This window comes from Conger conger, chromosome 19, assembly GCF_963514075.1.
Source record: "Conger conger chromosome 19, fConCon1.1, whole genome shotgun sequence".
NCBI lineage: Eukaryota > Metazoa > Chordata > Actinopteri > Anguilliformes > Congridae > Conger > Conger conger.
In genome coordinates, this window is record NC_083778.1 from 23288149 (window position 1) to 23305432 (window position 17284).

The 17284-nt window shown below is 45.0% G+C and overlaps 2 protein-coding genes across 4 annotated transcripts; both read right to left on the reverse strand.

Annotated features, from left to right (window-relative positions):
• Nucleotides 1-162: 162 nt before the first annotated feature.
• Nucleotides 163-8707, reverse strand: il17ra1a (interleukin 17 receptor A1a). 3 transcript variants are annotated; one of them, XM_061229443.1, is made up of 13 exons: nucleotides 8378-8707; nucleotides 7328-7352; nucleotides 6528-6674; nucleotides 6306-6427; nucleotides 5819-5945; nucleotides 5601-5744; nucleotides 5194-5241; nucleotides 4857-5014; nucleotides 4131-4205; nucleotides 3938-4004; nucleotides 3377-3499; nucleotides 1122-2389; nucleotides 163-961 (listed from the first exon to the last, which is right to left on the reverse strand). In XM_061229443.1, the coding sequence occupies exons 1-13, from the start codon at nucleotides 8474-8476 to the stop codon at nucleotides 827-829; spliced, it is 2538 nt and encodes an 845-aa protein (XP_061085427.1). In that variant the 5' UTR covers nucleotides 8477-8707; the 3' UTR covers nucleotides 163-826. The 3 variants fall into 3 exon arrangements, with proteins under 3 accessions (XP_061085427.1, XP_061085425.1, XP_061085426.1); XM_061229441.1 differs by having other exon boundaries at nucleotides 163-2389; XM_061229442.1 differs by lacking the exon at nucleotides 5601-5744 and having other exon boundaries at nucleotides 163-2389; nucleotides 8378-8706.
• A 782-nt stretch (nucleotides 8708-9489) lies between these two features.
• Nucleotides 9490-16652, reverse strand: LOC133119232 (interleukin-17 receptor A-like). Its single transcript, XM_061229745.1, has 12 exons — nucleotides 16346-16652; nucleotides 15941-15965; nucleotides 15592-15738; nucleotides 14926-15050; nucleotides 14433-14553; nucleotides 14006-14053; nucleotides 13150-13286; nucleotides 12964-13047; nucleotides 12585-12651; nucleotides 12166-12264; nucleotides 11857-11880; nucleotides 9490-11688 (listed from the first exon to the last, which is right to left on the reverse strand). Exons 1-12 carry the CDS (start codon nucleotides 16469-16471, stop codon nucleotides 10280-10282), a joined length of 2412 nt encoding a protein of 803 aa, XP_061085729.1. The 5' UTR covers nucleotides 16472-16652; the 3' UTR covers nucleotides 9490-10279.
• Between the last annotated feature and the right edge of the window lie 632 nt (nucleotides 16653-17284).

The following is a 17284-nucleotide window of genomic DNA, read 5'->3' on the forward strand; positions in this document are numbered from 1 at the left end:
GAGAGTAGTATTATTATTATTTATTTTATTTTATTTAATGTCTGTCACTGTGGCAAACTGCAGGTGCAGGTCAGTAAAATGAGGTACAGAGTATAAGCAGCTCAGCTCTGGATGACAAATAAATATCTATTAAAGAATAAACAATAACGTAGGTAAACAGAATTAGTATAGTGCGATTTATTGAACATCTGTCAAAGCTCCACAGGAACATACCATCACTGCTGTCATGAATGTATGGCTCTGTAAGTCTTACCATGTAAAGATTATTAAAAAAACATGACAACACTACCACTAAATGAATACTGATATATACAAATACAAAAAAAGAATTGTCTGAAAACAATGGAATAGTCCATGAGGGCCAAACAAATCCTTCTACTGCTGAGCAGAAACATGAGAGATCATTCATATGAACCCATCACCCGCTGAAAAGATGGAGTGTAAAATGTAAAATAATCTTCATCTGAAAACAACTAAAATAACTAAAACAACTGAGCCTAAAGTGGTAATAAAATCTCTAAATCTGCTGATTTGTATTGCAATTTTTTAAAAGGTTTTTTAATTTTTTTTTTTACAATCTTTAGCGTTTATTGTTGAACCACTGTACACGGTACATTATGTATTTTTTAAAATGTCATGAGCCTGAACTGTCTTTAAAAGACTGTAGATGTGTTGAGTAAATTGATCATGTGTAATCCGCTATTAGCTAAATAAATAAAGTATCCTTAAAAATTCAAACTTACTCAACAGCACAGGTTTCATTCCTTCTGTAATGTTCAATACAAACTGTGAATGTGAGCTGGGGGCTAGTTCTGAAACCTGTCCTTCATAGCCTGCTCAGTATCTGGGCCTGTTGGGGAGGTCCTGGGTGTGCTGGGGAGGTCCTGGGCGTGTTGGGGAGGTCCTGGGCGTGTTGGGGAGGTCCTGGGCGTGCTGGGGAGCCCCTGGGCGTGTTGGGGAGGTCCTGGGCGTGTTGGGGAGCCCCTGGGCGTGTTGGGGAGGTCTTGGGCGTGTTGGGGAGCCCCTGGGCGTGTTGGGGAGGTCTTGGGCGTGTTGGGGAGCCCCTGGGCGTGTTGGGGAGCCCCTGGGCGTGCTGGGGAGCCCCTGGGCGTGTTGGGGAGCCCCTGGGTGAGGCTGCTCATTAGACACGCCTCCTGCAGGCGGGACAGAGCGGCCAGTGGGTCCTGGGGGAGGGACCTGGAGACGTAGCCCTGGTCTGATTGGCTGAGCAGCCTCTTGTCCTGGAGCCCTTCGCAGGCCAGGGCGGGGCCAGCCACGGGCCCCAGCGACTCCTGGAGAGCCCACAGACGCTGGAGCGACTGCTCAGAGGGTGGACTGCAGGAGGTCTGCACTTCCTCCTCCTCCTCCTCCTCCTCCTCTTCCTCCTCCTCGCCTTCGCTCAGCGAAGGGCGGGGGCTCCACTGCAGCACCTCCGGCCCCCCCCCCACAGCCGGGCGGGAGCAGCAGAGCGGGCTGCCCCTGAGCCCAGCACCAGCATGGACCTGCTGCGTGGACACACTCCCTCCCGGGCGCACCAGGGGAACCAGCGCCTGGACGCCTCTGGGCTCCTCACTGAACTCCACCTCGTTGAGCAGGATGGGAGGCCCCTCGGTGATCTCTGGCACGCACTGGAGTACGGGGTTCCTGCACACGTCTGCAAGAAGAGGGTGCTCCAGCTCAGATTGTGCCACCTCTTCCTCACTGCCCACACACTCCTTTTCAAACCAGTCTGGATTCTCCAGCTGGTGAGCCTGCAAGGCCTCAATGGCGTTCCTCAAGGCTCTGCCCGAGGGGCAGTTGAAATATTCGTCTTGTGCTATTCCCTCGATACGCTTCACCCTGCCGGGCTGGTGTTTCTCCTGGTCCAGGATTCTGAAGTAGAGTTCCTCAAAGTGCTTCATCAGTTTGTACTTGATGCTGATGTTGAACGGTGCCGGGACATCATCTTCGCTGCTCAAGTCCTCAAAGTACGCCACCATGTACTTCTGAAAGGAGCTGCTGTGCACGAAGTCTGGGATGATGAGGCTGAGGGCGGGGGTGAGCATGTCCCCCATGGGGGAGCGCAGGTCCTCCCTCAGCTGCACCCGCCCCCCCCCACACATGGCCCCCCACTTGGCCCGGACGCCTCGTGAGCAGAGGACCAGGATCTTTTGGGACGATTTCTCGATCTGCTGCTTCTGCCAGTCCAACCACTGCATGCGGCCCACTGCGCTGAGCCAGGCCGAGTCCAGCAGGTCCAGAACCACCTCGGTGCCACAGCGAGCCCGCAGGAAGGCACACAGCTTCAGAACCACGTCTCTGTACAGAGGGTGGTCCAGAGAGTAGATCAGCAGAACTTTCCTCGGGCTGCTGGTTGTGTCCTGCACATCTTTCAGAGGGAAGGCTGGATCTGGGGGACATATACATGACGTTATGGTCATGAAGCTGTAAGATCACAAGTGTGTGATTAAGAAGCTCTTATCTGAACGTATAACAACAACTACTGGAGACTGAAAGCAACCGTTCTAGAACTGAACACTGAAAAAACATTCCAGAAATCCTCCTCATCAAAGGGCTGAGGGATGCTTGTGCACTTCTCTCAAACCTACGATCATATTGCTCATATTATGCTCATATTTTAGCCAGGATACAAAATGGTGCATTATTTATTGAGCAGGGGAAGAGATTTTGCCCTATTTGCAGATCTGAAAGAATAAACATAATGCCAGCTAGAGGGAAGATCACATCAACATTATACTTTCTCTGCCCTGATGAGTGTCATTTCAGAATCAGTTTCATTTCTCTCCTAAAAGGCTACTTCTATTCTTCAACCATTCATTTAATCCCACTACACAGTGTGCATTGATGCAGTCACTTCATGACTGAATGGTAGTTTGCACAAGAGGAATGCAAGCCACAAGGTCGGTGGTTCGAATCCCGGTGTAGCCACAATAAGATCCACACAGCCGTTAGGCCCTTGCTCTGCATGGCTCCAGGGATGATTGTCTCCTGCTTAGTCTAATCAACTGTACATCGCTCTGGATAAGAGCATCTGCCAAATGCCAATAATGTAATGTAATGTGTGTGTGTGTGTGTGTGTGTGTGTGTGTGAGGGAGAGAGTGTTGTTTCTGTGTGTGTGTGTGTGTGTGTGTGAGGGAGAGAGTGTTGTTTCTGTGTGTGTGTGTGTGTGTGTGTGTGCATGAGAGAGAGAGAGAGAGAGAGAGAGAGAGAGAGAGATTTGTTGTTTCTGTAATGAACCGTTCCAGACACTCCCTTTATCCAGCGGCTTTTTTGTCAAGTGCAGAATCTTACTTTGTCAGTTTTGGGCTTTGTGTAAAGCAGAGTGTGTGTGTGGTCTGATGGTCAGGCTTAGAGAGACGTGTGACCTTCACCAACCTGTCCGAAGCTTTCTACAGCAGACCAGCCCACAGAGCAGGACCACAGCACACGAGACGCCCAGGCCCACTGCCAGAGGGGACTGCACTGAAACCCTGGGTGGCACGGTTGGGCTGATCAGACCTGGACAATAACAGAGCAGACATCTCAGTTCTGCATACAGTACATGCCAGTCACATGACCGAGACAGGAAGTGAAAAAACATGGTACAAATCCTGGTGTACAGGAAATATACGTGCTGTTTACACCCCATTCTGTTTGTACAGAAACTGTACAGGAGCTGATAAACTGAAATGAGCTTTCTTAAGCCATGGTTGTAGCGATGTAAATTATAAATACCAAACAGCATAATATATTATATGGATAGTGTAAATCTGTGACTGGATTTGACTGATTTATTGATTTACTGCTACAATTACAATTATTATCACTGTTATTACCATACATCTTATTTTGTTTGGGGTGCTAATTTGATATTTGAGTCCCTATGCATTTTCTGACTCACAGATGTTGAATTTGGGGTGCGAATTTGATATTTGAGTCCCTATGCGTTTCACTCACAGATGTTGAACGCAGATGTTTTGCGGCGAATGCAGTCATTTCGGCAATGCAAGAAAAAGGGCTGGATCTGTGAGGAAAACGTACGCCATATAAACAATTAAAATATTACATTTTAGTGAATGAAATTTATACTAGCGTAGGCTTTAGCCAAGTGCTAAGTTATTATTATGGTCCACAAGTTGGCAATACATACCTCCACCGTGAAACTGCAACAAGTTTGAGGCCACTTCCCAAGTGCAAAAGCTGCTTTCAGTATCGTCTGATTGCTCTGCAACATGTCACAACAACAGAATTATTAATTTGCCAAACCTGATCAAATATTAATTTGCTGCCTTTGTTAAACAGATTATCTTGCCTGTAAATACATGGAATGCGTGGCAGAATTCATGTTGACGATTGAAATGTGGATCTGGATACATTTAAATCAACAGTAATGCTGCAGTTTATTTCACAATGTTGATCATGTTGTTATTCTCCAAATCTAGAGGGTATGGTCCTGATTCAGCAAGACCATGAGCACTGAAGGTTGCATGCTGCAGAACACACTCCTACCAGTTCTTTTAGCCAAAATGATAATATTTCAGAAATGTTTAAGTAATGGCATGGACCAGTGATCTCACACCTGAAAGGACTATACTAGTGATCTCACACCTTAAAGGACCACACCAGTGACCTCACACCTTAAAGGACCACACCAGTGACTTCACACCTTAAAGGACCACACCAGTGATCTCACACCTTAAAGGACTACACCAGTGACCTCACACCTTAAAGGACCATACCAGTGACCTCACACCTTAAAGGACCACACCAGTCCAGTGATCTCACACCTGAAAGCACCACACCAGTGATCTATTGCCGGCGCGGTGGTTGTGTCTGGAAGGATACTCACTGTATGGCACAGTGGAGATATCCCTACCTTGTTTATGGGCTGGTGCTCTCTGTTACCATGGAGACACTGGACCGCCACACGGTACTTCTCAGAGAACTCGCTGCCACTGAAGCCCACAATGATCACTGCTTCACCATTTTGCCCTTTGGACATCTCCAAGCTAATGTTGGACCTCCATAAACTTCCTAAACCACAACACAACAGGCAGTCTATGAGGGAGGGCGAAGAGGCTGGAGCCATCGTGCGGGTGTGAGCTAGGAGGGTTCGGGTGAGGTGTGAGTTAGGAGAATGATGATTACAGTTTAGTAATTAAATAAATGAATAATGAATAGATATTTTCATTTTGAGGTGAAAGTTGACTTACCACTCTCCACACACTTTTTTGTTTTCCTTATTCTGGCATCTGCACACCCTACGCAAAGAAATTCAGTCCCATTCACACGTAGAATAGGTTCACATATAGAATTACTGTTGGTCAATCACTAGTAACAGTGTGATTTTCACTGAAATATAATTCTAGCTATTAACATAGAGACATACAAGTCTGAGCACCTCAGCATGAAGAAGGCTTTGTGATAAATGCAAATGGTACCTGGGAGAAGGTTTTGTGATAAACGCGAATGGTACCTGGGAGAAGGTTTTGTGATAAACGCGAATGGTACCTGGGAGAAGGTTTTGTGATAAACGCGAATGGTACCTGGGAGAAGGTTTTGTGATAAACGCGAATGGTACCTGGGACTGTGATGGTTTTGTGATAAACGCGAATGGTACCTGGGACGGTGATGGTTTTGTGATAAAGGCGAATGGTACCTGGGAGAAGGTTTTGTGATAAATGCGAATGGTTCCTGGGAGAAGGCTTTGTGATAAAGGCGAATGGTACCTGGGAGAAGGTTTTGTGATAAAGGCGAATGGTACCTGGGAGAAGGTTTTGTGATAAAGGCGAATGGTACCTGGGACGGTGATGGTTTTGTGATAAAGGCGAAGGGTACCTGGGACGGTGATGGTTTTGAAGACATTGTAGCTGTCGTGTCCCATGTTTGGTTTGGGCAGGTTACTGACAGAAACCACGTACTGCTGACCAGGCTCCACCAGCACTCTGTCCAGTGAAAATGACCACTGAAAACAAAGCATCACTGCTCAGGCATATTCAGACTGGAAGACATCCTCAATCTTAATCTATGAGGCACTTTGAGTATTATCAGCCAGTTCAGTGGAATTCTGTGTCCTTTTGGTGATTGTGTAAGACCCAAAGACGAACACTATACAAACAGCACTGTCAGAAGACTTTTGCCTGCACCATTTCAATGATGCACCAATGGCACTACCCAGCCAACACAAAATGTTCTCGCAATGTCATTGGAATGTTTTCTGAATGTTATAACGTTGCCACTACGTGGCAGCAACATTATGAGAACGTTTTGCGTTCGCTGGGTGTGCACGGGCGGCCCCTGAATCCGTGTGAAAGATCATCCTTACGGCCTTATCCGGGGAGCTCTTCCTAGGGGTGATCCTGGGAAAGGTGTAACGAACACAGCGGTTCAGATTGATGGACATTTCCAGCACATTAACCTCTGTGCCCTTCAGGAATTTAATGCTCCCTGGGGCACAGAAAAGGCATGGCATTAAAACATGAACAACACCACAGCCTGAACACAATACGAATGCAAGAAAAGTGTCCATGTGTGCAAGGATACCCACCATCGCTCTGCGCTGCCCAGTTCACATCTAGAGCTGGCACCAGGTCTCCGTTCTCATCTGGTCTCACCTGCAGCGTTACGGTCAGGTTCTGTGGAGCCGTGGGGGTGAATTTGCGTGGCTTCAGCCAGCCCTGGTCCAGGCAGTTATCTGTGGAAGGGAAAAGCACAGCACTGTCCACTTCAGCTTGTCAAACTCAGTGCCTGCTGGTGTGAGCCAGTGCTTTCACCCTGATTCTCACTCACTGACTGGCTAAACACGCGAAGAAGAGATGAGTCATATTCTGTGTTGAGTGCTTTGACACAGGTTGTGTTCATTCTGAACCCTTTTGACACACAATGTGCAAGAATACTCTAGAATCAGTTGACGCGTTTACGTGTTGGCCACTCAAAATCGTTTAAAAAATGTTTTATATGCAAGTAATTCTTCTGCATTTAATGTGTACTGTGAGAGGATGAAATACATATTTTCCAATTAAAATACGAGTAAATAAAACGACAGACCTTTGTGTTGCCCAATCATAGCCGTGTTCAGCGCTGACATAGACGAACCTGAGACCACCCCGCCTCCCTCCCTCACCACAGCACCCTGAACATGTCACATGGAACCCTTTGGTTTTAGATTGACCCCATTGCGTCTCTTTTCGTGGCGTCAGTGGTCGCGGATTTGAAGTACATAACCTAACGCTCCGGGTGCAGTTTCAGAAGCTAACGCTACACTCAGCACTTTCAGCACTTCTGGTGAGAAGTAAAGGACAGAAGTCTGTGTGAAAATAACAGCGAGGGAATGTGACTGGATCTTACTTATATCTGCTCTGCATCCCAGACCCTGCAAAAGAAAGAGATTACTGTAAAAAACATACTGTACTGAGCAGGACAGATTACTGTAAATAAACATACTGTACTGAGCAGGACAGATTACTGGAAAAAAAACATACTGTACTGAGCAGAACAGATTACTGTAAAAAACATACTGTACTGAGCAAGACAGATTACTTTAAAAAACATACTGTACTGAGCAGGACAGATTACTGTAAAAAACATACTGTACTGAGCAGGACAACATGCAGAGTATACCAGTACAACAATACAAACAGAAGTCAAACAACATTTTTCATTAACTTATAAATAAATGCACACCTTTTCAAACTCTACCTTAGTCCTCCCTCCTGATTTCCCCTGCCCCTCCTTTCTGATATCCCTATCCTTGTCTAACCCCCCCCCCCCCCCAAAAAAAAAAAAAAAACTTCTGATGACAACTATGTTTAGAACAGCATTTCCTGTGTATTTTGCTAGTTTCTGGATGTGATGCTCTGACTTATGGTAGAGCCTATGCACTTGTAAGTCGCTTTGGATTAAAAGCGTCTGCCAAATGACTAAAATGTAAAATGTAAATGTTTTTAATTTCAGTGTTTTCATTGCAATCAGTTTTTTATATATTGTCTAACTGTTGTCTAACAGCAGGCATTCAGCAGCATACTGTGGTCTGAATTTACAAAGAGAATTCACGCTCAAAATCGAATTTAAAGCACGTAAAACCATCTATGACAGGGGTGCCAAATTTTATCAAACTATTCAATAATTGATTATTAAATCATTGAATCTGCGTCCACATCAGCCTTTTAGGATAAAGTGACCCGAAGATAGACAGACGGTTTCATATCGTCTTTTTGTTTATGTTAAATCATATCGTCTTTTTGTTTATGTTAAATAGAGCTGTGTGAATCTGTTTTATTTTCATTATTGTACGTTTTTATATGGCGCCACGGGAGCTCGTCTCCTGTGAAATGTACAATGTATCACCGGTAGCTAATAAATAAAAAGACAATGCGTTATAGTGATATTAACTCTTACCTCTTGTGTACAGTTCAGAGGTGGTGAATCCAATATCCGAAGACCTGATGTCAGAACTGCATGAACGTACAACACAGTACTGTACAGGAATAAGTACATGTCTCTTCTGTAGGCATTAAAGCCAGTCAGTCGCGATCCATAACCTTATTATTGCGAGAATGTCTATGAAAAACGATTGATCATTGTTCTTATCTTATTCTTAAAAAGCGGTTCTTATTGTTTCAAAACGTTCGTTTTTGTCTGCGGTTACTGGGACTTTCCAATGTGCGTCAAGTTTAAAGATTAACAGGCCCCACTTCCTCCTTCGCTTATGCAAATGCAGTACAGTGTATAGGCCTCTCAGATAACATCTAGTTACTGGAAATGTCACTTCTTTCCGTGTAGCGCAAGGAGGCGTTCAAAGCGAGCACATCGCCTAACCTTAAGTCTTGAAGACCAACTGTTGTTCCGGTGTTTTTTTAAAGGAAACAGACTGCCCTTCCAAACACGCAAAAACGAACCGCGGCTGAGTTTTAGAATGAAAAAGGTTCAAAATGAGGTGAATATGAAAAAAGAGAGCGATGTCTTTAAATGGACAATTAAATTAGATGCGTACAGACATGTACAATATCATGTGTAATCATTAAGTAAGGCTTACACAGAATTGTAGAATGGACGTCTCAATATAACACCATTTAACAGACCCTTTTCGGCCACATTAATTAAAATAACATCAAGGTTTCCAGCAAATGTAGGCTCACTAAGCACTTTATTAGGTATTTATTAGACTTATTTTTCTTCTGCTGCTGTAGCTTCTCCACTTTCATGCCTTTAGTTGCTGCCATATGATTGACTGATTAAATATTTGCATTAGCAAGCTATTGTACAGGTGGACCTTAAAAAGCGCCCAGTGAGTGTATATTACGTTATTTCTGTGTAAGAAAAGACTTGATATGTCTTAAACTGGCACTTGTGTCATGGGGTTATTTTCAGTCTTACTGATGTAGCAATATCCTGTCACATTGTGGTAAGATTTGGACATGATGCTGATTTCTGTGGATTATATCTGCTAATAGATATAATATACATATTTGCTTTTAAAACATTTGAAATAAAACATTCCTTTTGACACATTATTGGTTTACCATATTCAGTTTAATTCCCTTGCCTATTTATTACCCTTCGGTATAAAAATGTCTTTAGACACAAATACGTTATTTTGAGGATTACCATATGAAAGTCCTGCAGCTTTCAGAAAAAGGTTCTGAATAAATGAACACTTTCTGTACAAACACTTCACTATATACACCGTAAACACCGTCTGTTTAAACACTGTTCACACCGTCTCTCCTTCTGCAGGGCTGCTGGATAGAGCACAAGAACCTTCAACAGTTTTAATTTCATTATTTTATTTAGCTACAAAATAATTGTAAAATAATCTGATGTCAGGAGCAGTTCTAAACATAGATGTATGTACTACAAATAACTAGTAAACATCACAAAACAAACAAACAAACAAACAGTAACTTAGAGGGATGTAAAGTGTGGATGATTTAATTATTCACAAAAAAAATAATACTTTCCATGTTTGGAAAAGGATAAGTTACAATTTTAATCGTATAATATTTTAGGGAATAATAATTTCATGGTTAACACAGTGTTTGTTTACAGCTGAGAGAAAAGGCAACAAAATGATCCTGAGCTAGGGTGGCGTCCGCCATGTGATGGGCTATGATGTCACGATGATGTCATACGCACACATCCAGTGGGCGTCTTATATAATGAGGGTCCAAGTGTACTACAAGTGTAACAGGTGATGAAAGTCAACTGTAAAGTGCCTTGCTGTAGTAATGGCTATTTCTTGGCAGAATGCAGGTATAGAAGCGGATACGTGACCGGGGGTCGCTGTGGGCAGGGTCAGGGTCACGGACCTGGGGTCTCCAGGCTGCTGAGCAGACAGGCCTCCTGGAGCCTGACCAGAGCAGCCAGTGGGTCCTGGGGCTTTGCCCCGCCCGTGGGGGCCAGGGGGTGGGACGCCAGGGGGTGGGAGGACCTGGAGATGTAGCCCTGGTCTGAGGCGCTTTGGGGCCTGTTCCTCTGGTCCACGCGGGGGACGGGGGCCACATCCCCAACCAGGCTGGAGGCCTGCAGGCCCTCCAGCTCCCTCAGCAGGGCTGGGGAGAGGGGGCTCAGCGCCCCCTCCTGGCTCTCCACAGGGTCGCTCTGCGCAGCTGCCCCCCCCAGGAAGTGACACGTGTTCCTCATCGGCGCTGGTGGCTCCTGCAGCAGCGCCTCGTTTGCACGCGGCTCGCCTTCGCTCAGCCAAGGGCGGGGGCTCCACTGCAGCACCTCCGGCCCCCCCCCCACAGCCGGGCGGGAGCAGCAGAGCGGGCTGCCCCTGAGCCCAGCACCAGCATGGACCTGCTGCGTGGACACACTCCCTCCCGGGCGCACCAGGGGAACCAGCGCCTGGACGCCTCTGGGCTCCTCACTGAACTCCACCTCGTTGAGCAGGATGGGAGGCCCCTCGGTGATCTCTGGCACGCACTGGAGTACGGGGTTCCTGCACACGTCTGCAAGAAGAGGGTGCTCCAGCTCAGATTGTGCCACCTCTTCCTCACTGCCCACACACTCCTTTTCAAACCAGTCTGGATTCTCCAGCTGGTGAGCCTGCAAGGCCTCAATGGCGTCCCTCAAGGCTCTGCCCGAGGGGCAGTTGAAATATTCGTCTTGTGCTATTCCCTCGATACGCTTCACCCTGCCGGGCTGGTGTTTCTCCTGGTCCAGGATTCTGAAGTAGAGTTCCTCAAAGTGCTTCATCAGTTTGTACTTGATGCTGATGTTGAACGGTGCCGGGACATCATCTTCGCTGCTCAAGTCCTCAAAGTACGCCACCATGTACTTCTGAAAGGAGCTGCTGTGCACGAAGTCTGGGATGATGAGGCTGAGGGCGGGGGTGAGCATGTCCCCCATGGGGGAACGCAGGTCCTCCCTCAGCTGCACGCGCCCCCCCCCACACATGGCCCCCCACTTGGCCCGGACGCCTCGTGAGCAGAGGACCAGGATCTTTTGGGACGATTTCTCGATCTGCTGCTTCTGCCAGTCCAACCACTGCATGCGGCCCACTGCGCTGAGCCAGGCCGAGTCCAGCAGGTCCAGAACCACCTCGGTGCCACAGCGAGCCCGCAGGAAGGCACACAGCTTCAGAACCACGTCTCTGTACAGAGGGTGGTCCAGAGAGTAGATCAGCAGAACCTTCCTCGGGCTGCTCACCTGCACAGACTCCTGTGGAGAGGCAGGTATGGGCGTGGCCGGCGGGTCCATCCCGGAATCTGAAGCAGAGAGACTCGTTTGTTATGGCAGCTTCAATCAACAAAAATAAACATTTTATCATTGTCCTATTATTAAAAATAATAATTTCACTTGATTAAAGCTAAACAATATGCACTCTAAGAACTGCAACACTGTTATCTGAGTAATCACAATAAAGAGCTGTTTACCTGGAGGGTAGGGTTTTCGCACACCTGGAATATTTTCAATAAAATTGTTATGTGGTGAATTTGAACAGTAGACATTTTTTATCAGGCAATTGATCAAATTCATAAGGGTTAATTTCAAGTTATTTTACAAACGTAATGCCTTGCTGATTTCCCGAAAACCACATGCTATTTTATTCATTATTCATTTATTATGTTTATTCAGCTTCACATATTGATAAAGGTAATTTATCAACACAAATTTGTGCAGGCAATTTCTTTAATGATTGTAGATGAAAAAACTCTCAGTCGCATAGTAGTTTCTTCACCTACCTCTCAATGTCTTTATACAAAGTGCAAAACACCCACAGCCAAAGAGAAGGCCCAGGAACAAAACAATGAGAGCACGTCCACTGCTGTGTCCCAGGTCATCTGCAGAGAGGGGAATTATATATATTTTTTTTTAGGCCTTTTTCAGCTTTATTGGACAGTATAGTATAGAGAGACAGGAAGAATGGGAGCGAGAGAGAGGGAAAGACATGCGACAAATGTCAGACGGTCGGATTCGAACCGCCGACGTCGCGGCTCGCAATGAGCATGCGGTCAGTGCTCTACAGGCTGCGCCACCGAGACACCCCAGAGAGGGGAAATTTGACATTTATGGAAACATAAAAATAATTGCATCATATTCTAGCTGCTGAGAGCTTCATAAAAGCTGCATTTTGTAGCATTTTGGACAAGGTGATACTCACAGATGCACGTCTTAAATCTAACCCGGTGTGCACAGCTGCCACTGCACCCAATAACACAGGGCTGGATCTGGAAACAAACGCCGGTGAAACATGTGGAGCCCTAGCACCTCGCTACCGTACAAAGCTAATGTTTTCACTGTATGCAAATAAAAACAAATATTGTCATTTAATAGAAATATCTAAAACATTTTCATGAATGCTGTATTATTGAAAAATTGAAACTTTTTTTGCTTCATTTGGAATGATCAACAGCTAACTTTACCCCAGGGAAGAAGGGCAGTTTGTTTTCTGGCAGAGGGCATTTAAGTCTAACACTGAAGTGTAAAAATGTCAGGAACATCTGTGTGGATGTTGTTCACAGCCACTGAATCCTGCTTACCACAACATCAAAACTGCAGCAAGTCTTAGGCCATCGACCCATTGCAAATGTCACGTTCAGTGACGTCTCGTTTTTCTGCGATATCTGAAATGTAAACTGACATCAGGCCACAGCACTTATACAGCATTTATACATTTATACAGCATTATAGAGTATGCGTGGTGAAGTGCAGGTTATCTTCCAGACCGTGTGCGAGTCTTTGAAGTCCGGACAATGGATGGCCACAATGTATTTCTCTGAGAAATGGCCGCTGTTAAACCTGACGCTGATCTCTGCTCGTGCAGGGGACACATTCCAGGTGATGTTTGGTTCCCACAGGCTCCCTGGAATAAGAGAAATAACCTGAGCCCAGAACACACACACACACACACACACACACACAGAACACACACAGAACAAACACAAACACACACACACACCCACAGAGAACATACACATGCAGAACACACACACACACACACACACAGAACACAAACACACAGAACACACACACGCACACACACACACACACACACAGAACACACACAGAGAACACACACAGAGAACACACCACCTGTGCAGAGTGTGTTCTGGCTGTCAGTGCTGCTGGCTTAGGGCTTGAGGTCCAGCAAAGGCAACAAAACACAGTACAATTATACATCATAACATCACAATAGTAGCTCATTGTCTGGTGACTGCCTGCAGTTGGGACAGAGGAGTTATTTTTGGCTACTTTGCCTCTGAAATGTCAGGAAGCAGTTCAAACTGGCTGTGCAAGGGGAGCCGGGTGTGGGTTAGCCAGCAGCCTCTTCAAAGCGGATAGCGCTGCTTTCATTCGCTTTCTAGCTATAGCAGTGGTATGCACAGCGTGTATAATACAAATTTTTGGTTGAAAACATCTGTCATACACTTAGAAATACTTAAAGATTTAGTATAGGACGTATTTGTATGTATTTCTAAGTGTATGTATGACAGATGAAAGTAAAGAGTGTCATAATGCTAACACGCGTTGTGTGTCGTATGTTTGCAGAGAGCTGTATTAAGACAGAAATGCAGGGCTCACCTCTCTCCTGGCAAACTCTTGTTTCCTGTATCTTAGGGTCACTGCACTCTGATAGTAAACATGTAAAAACTGGTTAGAATTCCACTATTTCAGTATTGCTATTTAAAATGTTTAGTTATTTAAAAATAGTCTCACTATTTGACAAAATGTATAATCCCATGCAGTGTCACACCTGGGCTCTTGATGTCTGAATTCAGGGGCAGCCTGTAGCATAGTGGTTAAGGTAAATGACTGGGAGACACAAGGTCGGTGGTTCTAATCCCAGTGTAGCCACAATAAGATCTGCACAGCTGTTGGGCCCTTAACCCTGCATTGCTCCAGGGGAGGATTGTCTCCTGCTTAATCTAAACTGTACGTCGCTCTAGATAAGAGATACTGCCAAATGCCAATAATGTAATGTAATGTAATAATTGTGTTCGACTCTCACCTGGGACGGTGAAGGTTTTGTCGATCTTGTTATGCCCTTTATCGGGTACTGGCAGGTTAGAGATGGAAACCAAGTATGTCTGTCCAGGCTCCACTACAACTCCATCCACTGAAAATGACCACTGAATGCAAAATAAACACCAGCAGTTCAGGTTCCACAATACAGGAAAACACATTATTAATAATAATCGCTAATATCTTGAGAGCATCAGTGCAGTTTTGTGATAGTTAAGCTACCCGAATTGAAAATGAATACAGTAAATACAGTGCAATCAGGCTCATAGGGACTCGTGATACAGCATTTCTGTAGAGTCCAATCTCATGATGAGAATATGAACATACATCGATCTCACGATGAGAATATGAACATACATCGATCTCATGATGAGAATATGAACATACATCAATCTCATGATGAGAATATGAACATACATCAATCTCACGATGAGAATATGAACATACATCGATCTCATGATGAATATACATGTTCTTACCGCCTCACTCTGAGGGTTGTGCATTTGCTTTATTTTATGGTGAAAAACATAATAAATGCAGATGCTTTGGTTACTGGACTCCTTCAGTATGAGCACTTTGGTTCCTTGAAGGGCGAATATGCTTCCTAAGAAGGAAAAATAAAAGAATGCAGATAATATTTTATATAATTATATTATTTAATATATTTATAATATGTCTGTCCTTCATCGCTCTGTGGCATAGCTGGCCTCACTCTGGACTTAACAGGTACGGCACTAGTCCTGCAGAAGCCGCAAAATAAACTCTCTTTCTTGACAATGGTTAATATGATGACTTGTGGGTGGCTGTAGTTTGGCTTTCCTAGCTCAGTGTGTGCACTAAACAGTATAGAGTGTGCTTCCCTGAGTGTGCAGTACACAGTATAGAGTGTGCTTCCCTGAGTGTGCAGTACACAGTAGAGAGTGCTTCCCTGAGTGTGCAGTACATAGTATAGAGAGTGCTTCCCTGAGTGTGCAGTACACAGTATAGAGTGTGCTTCCCTGAGTGTGCAGTACACAGTAGAGAGTGCTTCCCTGAGTGTGCAGTACATAGTATAGAGAGTGCTTCCCTGAGTGTGCAGTACACAGTATAGAGTGTGCTTCCCTGAGTGTGCAGTACACAGTAGAGGTGAGCTGTCAGTCACACACCGTCCATCCTGGCACTCCATTTTGCGGAGAGCACGGGCACCAGGTCCCCTCCCTGGTCTCTCCTCATAGACACCTGCACCTGTGGGTCCCGCGGGGCTGTGGGGGTGCGGTACCTGGGCCTCTCCCACTCCGGGCTGGAGCAGCCGCCTGCCACACACTCAGCGTTTACACCCCATCACAGCACCCCTCAGCAGAATATTAACTATTTATTTATTTATTTATATTTCACATGCTTTTGACTGCCAGAATGAAATGAGGATGATAACCTGGGTGTGTTATTAACAGTTATTAGTAATCTTGGTAACCACACTATATTTCACCATGACACAAACCGGCTCCTCGTACTCACTGATATTTGCACTGCAGCTCAGACCCTACAGCCAACGGACACAGAAAAAGGGAGAGAAAAATATCAATAAAGATATCAGCGGTTACAGATGTACAGGCCACGATAAACACAATGTAGGCTACTTTATCACAATATTTCTCCATAAAACTTAATAAATCCATGAAAAAGGCATATCACATCTATTATATGTGCACTGAGTTATTATTATTAATATTATTATTCAATTAAATTAAATTAGTATGTTTTTTACCATTATTATTATACTATACTATACTATACTTATTTTAGGATATACATATACATCCGACATCTAATTACAATCTATGCTGTAATAATGTCTTCAGGAAGTTACACAACAATGGCGCTAAAATAAAACAGGAAGGTAAAAATAAATATGTTTTTTACCTCTTGAGTACAATTTAGTGGTGGCCATTCCATTAACCGAAGAGATGATACTACAGCCATTAGCGAGAAAACATGTCCGATAACATGGAGCAAATTCATAGTTATCCTTTTCTCTTCGGCAATCATAAAACGGAATCCATAACAACTGGCACAATGAAGTTAGATTTCGACAACGTATGCCATGAAACGATTAGGTTAACCTAAACAACAACTAAAAAGCTCGTTACAGACTCGTAAAACGCACAGGGTGGTTAACATCGGACTCCGAACAGGAAATGATACAAATCTCGGGATAGGTGAGAAAGAGAAACTGCACCGCGGACGTGCTCGTGCCTTTTAGGTCAACATAGACTCGTTTCTTTCCGAGTCACGGAATTGACAGTGAAATAGGAACTTCAAAAACTTCAAAAGCTTCAAAAACAAAATTAAATAGGAAAACACCATGGTCTCATTTGAAAATGCCCATGCGCCTGAGACAGATTTGGGACAGTTGTGTAGGGGAGGCGCAAGAAACACAAGTTCTGACCTACTTAGACTCAGCTGTTGTATTGCAATCTACAGGTGGACCCATTCTCCTGAGATTGTACACAGTCTGTACTGCGTGTGATTGAATGTAATAAGGTAGCTAGCTCATCACCTTACTCTGAATGAGACCAAAGTATCTGGTTTTCACATCGAAAGCAAAGCAACATACACCTTTTATGGCCAAGCATAATGCAAATGTATTATTTGTCGTTATGTGCGTTTGAAGTGTGTCGTGTTGGCCAGTGTGTATGGCAGGGCATTCCCCGCAGTGGCACAAAACCACAGCGTCGCGCGCAGTGCGCAGAACGCTCAGATCTCCCTCGTGCGGGTCTTCGGCATATTGTTAGGCAACAGTTTCACCAACAGCTTCCAGTTACGCGCCTCTAGGTGGCAGCATGTTACCTCTGAAGTCTT

Excerpts from the sequence above, each read along its gene's own strand:
- il17ra1a (XM_061229441.1), bottom strand. The coding sequence starts at position 8,476 with ATGTACTTATTCCTGTACAGTACTGTGTTGTACGTTCATGCAGTTCTG. Across the intron at positions 7,353-8,377 it reads CTCTGAACTGTACACAAGAG|GGTCTGGGATGCAGAGCAGA; the intron begins GTAAGAGTTAAT and ends TTTCTTTTGCAG. Across the intron at positions 3,500-3,937 it reads AACATCTGCGTTCAACATCT|GTCTGATCAGCCCAACCGTG; the intron begins GTGAGTGAAACG and ends GTTATTGTCCAG.
- LOC133119232 (XM_061229745.1), bottom strand. The coding sequence starts at position 16,471 with ATGATTGCCGAAGAGAAAAGGATAACTATGAATTTGCTCCATGTTATC. Across the intron at positions 14,054-14,432 it reads CAAAACCTTCACCGTCCCAG|AGTGCAGTGACCCTAAGATA; the intron begins GTGAGAGTCGAA and ends GTTTACTATCAG. Across the intron at positions 12,265-12,584 it reads TAGATTTAAGACGTGCATCT|ATGACCTGGGACACAGCAGT; the intron begins GTGAGTATCACC and ends CCCTCTCTGCAG.